The 10,433-nt window shown below is 37.6% G+C and overlaps 1 protein-coding gene across 1 annotated transcript; it reads right to left on the bottom strand.

Annotated features, from left to right (window-relative positions):
* Positions 1-1,072: 1,072 nt before the first annotated feature.
* On the bottom strand, positions 1,073-9,255 carry LOC104069175 (zinc finger and BTB domain-containing protein 11-like; the record flags this gene model as incomplete). Its single annotated transcript, XM_009572328.1, has 7 exons — positions 1,073-1,190; positions 2,279-2,423; positions 2,812-3,048; positions 3,537-3,716; positions 6,121-6,935; positions 8,113-8,344; positions 9,016-9,255. Coding segments are annotated over 7 exons (1,967 nt in total), but the record flags the coding sequence as incomplete, so codon positions are not given.
* Positions 9,256-10,433: the final 1,178 nt, after the last annotated feature.

Genomic DNA, 10,433 nt, shown 5'->3' with positions numbered 1-10,433 from the left:
AAAAAAAAAAAAAAAAAAAGAAAATCTATTTTTTTAAATATATTTCTCCTTCAAAATCAAAATTGCCTTCCCTAGTATGTTTCATTAAACAGTTCTGTCCCTGTTGTGGACCCTATTAACTCTATTCTTTGTATTTCTAAGATGGATATTTTTAACATTACAAAGCACTAAATAAAAACATTGCTGACAGAATTAAAGTGAGTTTTCAGCAGTTAGAAAGTATTATTTTTGCTAGCACACAGCAGCACTACCAGAGATACTTTAAACAATACTTTAGATTAAAGCTTTCATTAAAACCATGAGTTGCATACAAGCAATCATATAAATTGTATAACCCCTCTTAATACCTGAGAGACTTTTCCAGAGACCTAATTGACAGTTTGGAAATTAAGCACCATTTGTGCTTTTGCAGGTCACTTGAAAGGTTCTCCCGTAGCCTGCTTGGTCACAGAAAAAGAATCCATGTTTTGCTAACGCACTAGGAGACACGCTCTTTCCAGTTACAGAGTTTCTGCTAAACTAAGGTCCATAATGCACAGATATTTAAGTGGTCATATAAGTTTTATAATCAAGTTAACTGCAATAATCAGTGAGTTTTAATTTATGATGTTCCTGCAGAGCTGTTTGCTAAACACAGTGTGTATTGCAGTACACACAAGTACATGACATTGTAGTACAGGAAATTTTCGAATTAAACTGAAATCAGCTATCATAGTAAAAGAGGGCAAGAACAGGCTTAAGGCCCTTCACCTCTGACAGGCTTACCACTCTTCTATCTGTCCTACAAGGGAGCTTTAAATCTACATAGCTACTGATTACAGCTACAAGTGCAAACACACTCATTAAAAAACAACTGTATGAAACCAGAGCTACGTAACAGTTAAAAACCAAGCTTCTGCTCTCCAATGTGTGTATTAACAAAAGTGCATATTTTACTCTTAGCTTTAAGTGTCTTATTCCAGGCCAGTGAACAGCTTTATGCTACAACGAGCTGCTTTTAATCTTTAAAATTACTAGGATCATTAATGTTAAGAAAAAAAGCCCACCAAAAAAAAACCACCAACCAACTTACTGAGTACATTGATATCCACGAACTTCAGGCTTTGGCTGGTGTTTCTTTATGTGTTTACTGAGTCCAGATGCCCTGTGGAAAGATTTTCCACAGATGGAGCAAAGATACTTGGATTCTCCTGACAAAAACAAAACAAAACACGTTACGAAGCCAGGCCTCCATATCTCTGGAGTGCTTTGTGAGAGTGTTATTTTCTTCTCATATAATTTATCTTAAGTAATCAGAGCAGTGCTACAAAGAGAAGTTGGTTTAATTACACACAGATGGAATTTTTAAGTGTACTTCGTATGTGCCAATGTAGTAATACACAGAGGGGGGAGTAGCAACTCTACATTACTTTATTGCATGTTTTTAAACATAGGTACAATATTGCAGCTACTAATTAGTCACGAAATGTGAACAGCCTAAAAAATTGCCCTCTTGTGTGAAAAAAACCCAATTGCCTGTGTTCATATAATATGCAACTTCTCCAGCAACGCAGCATTGCTTGCAGATGACTTACATCTTGAATTTGTGGACCACCACCTTAAAATAAAAGTTTTCCACTCCAGTTCATCAATTTAGGAGTGCTGAGTACTAATATAAACTCCTTCATTTCTGGAACAAATTGTCTTAACAGAAACAGTCTCTTACTTCTGATTCCGGCCGAGCTCGGGAAACAAGAAACACAGACAATTTCTACACATTACAATTTTAAAACTCTGCTTGTATTAAATTATTATATTGTCATCTTTCAAGGCTAAGATCTTTGAAGATACCAGGTTTTATAAAATTTCAGTATTAGTACAGTAAGTCTTGTAAAACACACATGGAAATTCTCAGAGATTTAACTTAGCATGTTTTTGTCTGAAAGGATAGGCTGGAAGTACACGTGCTCCAGTACATTCCAGCCTGTTGCCTATCTTTGTTGAATTGACATGATACAGGCATAAATACGTACATAAAAACATAGGAACAGACCAACCGTGATTCTCTGTTCTTGTATAGAACATTTGCATAATAACATTAAGCTATGGTAAAGCGAGCCCAGAAAATAAATGTAAAATGGCTACTTACCTCTATCTCAGCTGTCTGACCAGTAGAAGAAAAAGCAGAAACTACTATTTGTTTTTTTAAACAGTTCCTTTGACACTGAAGAACAATGTTAAAGTTCAGCAGCATACAATAGCCAACCAAAGTAAAAGGATCCTCTTTCTCATCGCTTACCTGTATGAATGCTCATGTGTTCCTGAAGACTTCTTTTTGTGACAAAAGACTTTTCACACAAGTCACACTTGAACTGTTTCTGTACTTCATGGAGAGCTAAGTGCATTTTTAATCCATGCTTATACGTAAAGGTCTTTCCACAAACCTAAAAAAATCCATATCCGGTGGAATAGGACAAATAAAACTCATTATGTAATAGGTGTTTAACTTCAAACACAACAAAACCTCCTGTATTTCTTGGGAACCAGGATGGCCAAGCCTGTGATTTCACACCAGTAGCAGAACTGGTCTGTTAAAAAAGAATACTCAAGGGAAGACATTCTTCTAGACACAGGAATACGAACTTTCATGATTCAACTTCATTCTAGTTTTCTCAGTCTTGGACTACAAGAATTTTCATCAGGAATGTTACAGTAGTTTTCCCCATTCTGAAGTGACCTAAATCAACCTAAATTTTAGGACAGAGTGTCAATACTAAAATATCAAGAAAACATTACTAATTTGATTACAGAGTAAAAGGACTTTCTCTTTACCTTGCATGCATGTGGTTTTACACCTGTATGTTTGAGCATATGTATTCTGAGAGAATAGAGCTTAGGTAGAGTTCTCCCACATATATCACATATAAATTCCCGTTTAGTTCTCCCTTTCACCGAAGACACGCCTGTCTCTTCTACACTAGCAGCTGCAGTGTTCACTTCGGTCTTCCGAGTGTGCCGAACAAGATGGGCTCGCAGGGAGGCACCATACTGGAATTCTTTTTTACACAACTGGGAAAGAAAATAGTACAACTTTACTTTGCATTTAATACTCCAAAATTATTTAAAAAAAAAAAGTAATCAAAAGTTTTAATATAGTAATATGATTAGCTAGGTTTATAACCTGACTCCAATAGGCATTTTATCTCAGATTAATTAATAGCTATAAATTTTGAATTTTATGGCTACTGACAGAACCACTGATCACTTCCCAATGAGGCTAACTTCCAGGCTAATCTAAACAGTTGCAAATTTACTGGTAAGGTTAAAAGTAAAGCCCAGGCCAGCACTGCCTTGAGCAGCAAGCGTACTCCCATGTCACACGGTGCTATCAGGCAATTTTACCCCACCCCATCCAGATCAGGGCTGCATCTGTGTCTGAAATCCATAAAGAAAATAAATACATGTACGAAAAAAGGCGAGAAACATAATTACTAATGCCATTACTGAATGACTTTTCATGAAGAGGGAAGTTTACAGGTCAAAAAACCCCAACTTACTGGGCATTTATAATCTTTAGATCTTTCATGTTTCAGTGTGTGCATTATAAGTGCATAGCGCCGCTGGAACACCATTCCACACTCAGTGCATTTGTGCTGAGCTTCTACTTCATTATTTTCCGTGGTATCTCTTTTGGGCTGTTTCATTTTTTTCCCTCTTTGTACCAGCTTCATGGCAACCTAAGTTGGAAAAACATAACCCTTGAATAACTTTACTATGCTGTATTTCATACTTCCTCTGCAAGTTAGTACTAAAAGCTGTTTCTGTGTGTTACTATAATACCACCTAATTTTGCTCAGTTTACTTAGCTGCTACAAAGTTAACCCCTTTCAGTTCACTGCAAAACTACAGATCTCATGGTGGGTGAAAAACTGGTCTTGTTTTAAAACCATAAACTGATTATAATTATAGGCAGACAATGACTTACCAGTTCAGAGACAACTAACTACTCAGCCCTAACAAACTGCCTAAGTGAGAGCTAAGGGATAGTTACAGAGGAACTACAAAGTACTGCCAGTCACAATTCCTACCAAATGTTTCCAACCCTTTCCTAAACTCCAACTTCCCTCTTCAGGATTTACATTTGCTTTACTACAAAAGTTATCAGATTAAAAAAAGAAGCGGCCTTATTCATTTTTACCAGCCAGGAAAAACTGAGTTACTACAAACCTGTAAAAAAATTTACGGTATTTAAGCAAAGTTCTTTGTGGTTAAGAGCATTCCAACTTTATTAGTGGGTTTTTTTTTTTTTAGGCACTAGTGGTTTTTTGTTAGGCAGTATTGGCAGTGCTACCTGGAGCTGATAATCTTGTTTTCCTTTGTAGAAACTTGCGGTCAAATTCTTTAACAGCCAAATTTTAAGTGGTCAGGCTGAAATTTCCTGTGTCAGTTATCTCCCCTTCAGGTTTCTGAGAATAAGGCAAGGGAAAAAAAGTACAAGCACCCCCATTTCTTCTTCCTGTTCTCTCGACAAATGAGGTATCTAACAGTTTTTGAAAATACGCTAGCCCTTCCATGTCTCTCAAAAACAAACTGAAACTCAACACAGGGACAACATTTTGATTTTTTTTTAATTTTGCTGTTGCTCTGAAAACTTACGCAAACTTGGCTAAATTGTGAAGTCACAGAAATAATTTTGTTCAGTAGATGATTAGTAAAGGCTTGGAAAATAATCCATTCATACAAAGCCTGCTTCATCCCCAACACCTCCATGCCAACTGCAATTACTGTAATTCACAAGTCAGCAGCACTTTTCCTGCAACCTCCTCTCTTTTCTGTTATTTTTCCGGCATCAAAACTGGGAACTCTGGAAGGCGTGTCTCCTTCCCAATGCTTATACGACATCCAGTGCCATGGAGGGGAGTTGAGGGATGCATAAGACAAAATTGCTAAAAGCTATGAAATGAGTTAGGAAAGCAGAAACTTATTCCTGAGTCCAATCCTGAGCAATTGTCTAAACCAATTTCTCTTTTTCATAGGTGGCCGCTGTCTGTAGACCCCATCTGTCAAGGGGCCAGATTTAAAACCAGCAAAATAAGTTAACAGCTGTTCCTGAAGGTAGATATTCCCCCTCCCAAAACAGAAAAAACCTTGTCATTCTCCAACCATCATAAATAGGTTGCTCAAATATTTTGATTGTGCTAGGTTTAACATCTGGGCTTTAAGTTGTCCATCTGTAAGAAGAGACCAATACTACAATTTCTATCTACGAGGGTGTTGTAATGGTAACATATTATCCCCTTGCGTGTGGGACTGGTGGCTCTAGTATGTAAATGGCTCACAGAACACCTCTGGAAATGAACAGTTCTTCGTAAGATTTAGCCAACGTGCAAAGTGTACTCTGTCACAAAACCAAATGTATTAATGCTAAGCGAGGTGAATGTCAGCTATCCATAGGCACTACAAGAGGAAAGGCTCCTGGAAGGGGAAACAGTAAGAAGATCCTTCCATTAAAAAAAAAAAAAAAAAAAATTGAAACAACTAGTTCAATCACTAAACATTTAGTATGTCTGAGTGTTAAGAGTTTTTAATACCAGTGCACGTTGAACCTTTTTTTTTCCTGAACTGACTCCAATTTGAAGGTAGCAGGACTGCACTATTGTGACTTATGACTATGTCTTAAGATCTACATAGGATGTCAAATTTTTCATCCCCAATGCTCTATTTTCAAGTCTTAACAAATGTAGGGTCTCACTTCTCTAATAGAGAAATACATTTGTCTATGACTGACATACACACGCTAGTGAAGAATTAAATTCCCAGATCATTAAGAATTTTAGGGAGAAGATACACCTTCTGTCCAACCATAAGAAGCTGTGAGAAGATACTCAAGCTGGGCTAATGTCACTGAGCATTCTAAAGATCTTCAATATGGAAGGAATTTTGATGCCAATGTTTTGGTGTTTTGTTTTTTTTTTTTTCCACAACTGTCACATCTTAGAAGTTACTTTGGTTTGCAGTAATGTTAATCGCTCAAAAAAGAACGTTTGCCAGACAGTGCTTGGAACCGGGAAATAGTCTTTTCAGATTGGTCTCGAAACACTGGACGATTACTGACAACAGGCCTAAAGACAGATAGAATACCTGCTGTATTGCAGATTTAGGATTTGTCTTTCTATTTTGCAGTTTTTTTTCAATTCCTTTATGCAATCTGATGTATCCCCCTTCACTAACGGAACGCTGGCGAAGCTTGCTTTTGTAAGTATCATCTTGGCTGGAAGCTAGGCTTTCCGGTGGTGAAACTGAAATGCTCTGTTCTTTACTTTGCCTTCCACGTTTTTGCTTGAGTGTTTCTGAGGAGTCTTCAGAAGCAGTGTCCACATTTGCTTTACCACTTTCGTTTTGATTTGTCTCAATTTCTGCTTGACTTTGGGTGTCCATGGCTTCCACAGCTGACGCCTCAGCCTCTACGACAGACATAGTGCTATTTGAAATGCTCTCCAGCAGCTCCATCTTGACATAATTTTCAGTTGTTTCGCACTGCTCCACAGACTTTGAAAGATCATCTGGAGTGGCCTCCACAGGCTCTGGGGGCAGGAGGTCAGGCTGGGGTGCTGCCGCCTCCTCTGTCCCAGCAGAGGAAGGAGCTCCATTCACAGCTACTGGCACTTCACTGGCTGCGAGCTCAGGTCGCTCAGCGCCGTCCACGGGCTGCGTCTCAACTTCAGTCTGCTCTGCTAAATTTTGCGTTGACTCTACTGTTTGAATATCTCCCTTTTGGTACACCGTAATTTGTTTCTCTTCCATCTGTTTGTGCACATTTTCACAGATTTCAAGGACCTCTGACATGAAGAGATGCCGGGCAAGCATGGCCACTTCTGCCATACTACAGAAGTCAAAAGTTAATTCTGAAGTATAAGCAAATTCCAATAGAGGCAGGAAACTGGACTTGCAGAACCCTACCAGGAATAAAACAAGAGATTAGAGCAAACACTGATGACGCCGAATTACAGCAAAATATCCCACGATAGATACAACAGTTCAGCTTTGATATGGTTAAGTCTGAAGTTTAGAGCGAAACACACTTGCAAGTAACATTAAAGCCCCTCCACTGGCACTCAATTCATTGTCATTTACGCAAAAGCGTCCTCCTTGTGTATTTTCTATGTGGAAGTAAGCTCAGACAACTTTTCCAATAAGTAAGTAGAACTGAGGTAGTTTCACAATAAAATTCTCTAGAAGAATGTTTCAGGATGCTGGGAGAGCCACAACATTTTTGAAGAAAATCAACCCTAATTTAACCAAAGTCTTTCTGGACCTGCTACATTCAGAAAGTAGTCAGGACTTAAGTAACAACTGATGTGGCAGAAAAATAAGGCAAGAAAGTGGCTAATGAAAAAAATAAAGGTATGGATATATAGATAGAAATGCTTAAGAATAAGCATTTTGTATAATTTTCCACAGTTCTGTAAATCATAAATCAAATATTTAATTTGGGGGACCTTCTGGACCATCATACCAGAAATCTATCGTTCACGCATGTCTATTGTTCATGCGGAGACAGACACAGTTAAGAAACTAATGAGAAAGCAACGCAGTAGGCATATGTTCTGTACAGTATTCTTCATCACTACAAGGCTATTTTTAGAACATTTATTTTAGGATCGTCTCCTATCTTTAAGGTACCAGAAGGTTTGAGAAATAAGCAGAAACATGTATAATAGCATTTCACGGCCATAAGAAAAAAATTAGTATTTGTTCAGCTAAACAGCTCTCTGATAAGCTAGTCAACATCCCCTCTTGATGTATTCAAGCATTTGATTATGTTTCCTTTGTTAATGTTTGTGACTAATACAAGGAGAAAACACACCTAAGCAAGGTAAAAATCAATCCAAAGCTTCTCAGAAATTTTAAGATGAAATCCCACAGTCCAATCAATATGGAAGATCAGATTATGCAAAACTAGAGTGATCACTTTAGCATTAAAATCCACACAAAATACTTTTAGATTAGAAGAGAGAAAAAAGCAAGATAAAATATTTGGTTGTCTTGAACACTGAAAAAAGACTGAATCAAATACTGTACACCTTACTTAGGATATTATGATTTCTAGCTTTGAAACCCACAACAATTCACCTGACAGATCCACTACAGCTTCATGACTAGAGACAGCTCCCTTTTCAATGAAGAGCTCTCGGAAGTACTCGCTGTTGGCTGCCAAGACAGATTTGTGGGCTTTGTACTCCTCTCCTTCAATCAGCAGAGTCACATCACAGAACTGATTGGAAAGCCTCTGCTGATTCAGTTGGTTTAAGACTGACAGACAATGTTTGGAAGATGACTGCTTCACAAGGCCCTTACTGTCAACCTGTCATAAACAACATTATAAGAACTTCATTACATTTAGACTGTGCCTTTTTAAGCATTCACACTGAAACACAGAAAAGGATTATTTTCTGCAACCGTACAATCAGTTCAAGCCTGTATAATATACAGCTTAACTTTACTATTGTTTTCTTTCTTTAAACGCGTCAAGTTTCACCCTCCCTCCAAACGCAGTTAAAACAGACAACTGGAAAAATGGGAAGACACGGATATTCAAATAGTTCTTTGGCCGTATTTTTCAATGCTACAGTCTGAAACGGTTTCTAGATTCAAAAGTCTTTACATGCATATGAGCCCCCAGTTATCAACAAGAATTTTATATATAAATACAGCATCATTTGTTAAGGAACAGATATAGATTCCATGAGAATCTTGTATGTGATGCTTTACTACTTATACTTTTGCGATTCATTTTCCCTTGGGTCCTATATGCATAAATAGGAGTCGGGGTGATTTTATTTTCCAAAGATGACGTACTACAATTAATTTCATGTCATATATACCAGCAACTCGTTTCCACATATTGAATATCTTTGGCAAAACTTATGGCATCTTATTATTACAGGATTATCACAACAATGGAAAATAAGTATGTGACTAAGAACGCATTAACAAACATCTTAAATAAATTCAGATGTAAACAATGATACTTACAAATACAAGCTCATGCTTTGCTATTGGCTTCTTCTTCACAGGCTTTGGGGATGCAGCTGGGATTGATGCTGTATTACTCAATTCATCATCTGTTTCATTACTGTCTTCATGAGATTTTGCGTCCAGTCCTAGTTCCTCCAGCATTTCAGAAGGATCTGACAGAGATCTAGAGCGATCTAGCTTTTCCTGGCACTTGCTGCATTCTTTAATGTAATCTTTAACCTGCTTAAGAATACCTAAGAAAAATTAATGGAGCTTAATTAGCTTCTAATCTTCATTCAATTTATCTTAAACACGTAATTAAATATGTAGGTGATTCGCAAAACAACATTACACACTTACTGAGAAAAATGAAGTGTCACCTACACTTTCCTTCTCTGACTTCTTTTTACTAGTTCTGCTTCTCTCACACCATTGTATGATATTGTACGTCACTACTGTAATCCACCATTAATTTGAGACAGAACACTTAGAACATCACCATATCAAGCAGACCCTCCTAGAAAGATTTTTAAAGCTAGAAAAAATATTTGTATTTATACATTCATCCTAAGAATCCCAAAACAATGAAAGCTGTAACCTAATCCTGCTTGTCCTTACTGAAGGAAAGAAGAATTGGAAGGCTCACCTAAGGGCTTTTGCAAAATTGGGACCAACTGTGTTATATGCAATGACACTGATATGTATTATTAACACCGATTTAAATCAATTGCTTATGATTTTGGGATTTAAAGGAATTAATTTCCCACCAGTACTTTAACCAGCGTAACTAAATAATTTTAGATACTCAATAGTTCCTAAGCTCAGGGTCCTCTTCTAGGTACCATGGCATTTTCAGTGTATGGCTTTCAACGCAAATTCATTTTCTTCACTAGGACAATATAAAAGCATACATAACAGCTGCCATGTCTCTATAGTTCAAAATCTAACACAGCTTAAAAACTTGGCTGACATAGAGTTAGACTTGCACTGCTTACACCTTTTCAGAGCATGAGATGCACTATCATTACATACTATCTCTGTAAGGATCAGGAAAACACAGACTTCAGCCAACCCAAGACACTCCAACCCATTCTTGTCCATTTCAAACATCTTTACATCTCCTTGATTTCATCTGAAACCAGGGCTAGTTCTCAGGACAGAAGGTCTCTGGTCTTCAATTCACATATCTAACACCCTTCCTGGCCACTGGGCCACACTCCAGCCCACTGCTTCCCAGTTACAGAGCAGACAGAGACAACATACTGGCACCCATCTCAGGATGATGACTGGGTCAAAGCTGCTGTCCACTAGCAGCAGAAAAGTATTATAATGGCAGGGGTAACCAATGTTTTAAAGGAGACACAGGTACGAAACATAATGGGCATGAATTTTAGTATTCTCAGTGCAAGAGAAATAAGAGAATATAAGTTGTGCAA

This window comes from Fulmarus glacialis, unplaced genomic scaffold (genome assembly GCF_000690835.1).
Source record: "Fulmarus glacialis isolate BGI_N327 unplaced genomic scaffold, ASM69083v1 Scaffold47022, whole genome shotgun sequence".
In the NCBI taxonomy this organism is placed as follows: domain Eukaryota; kingdom Metazoa; phylum Chordata; class Aves; order Procellariiformes; family Procellariidae; genus Fulmarus; species Fulmarus glacialis.
This window is presented reverse-complemented; position numbering and strand designations above follow the sequence as displayed.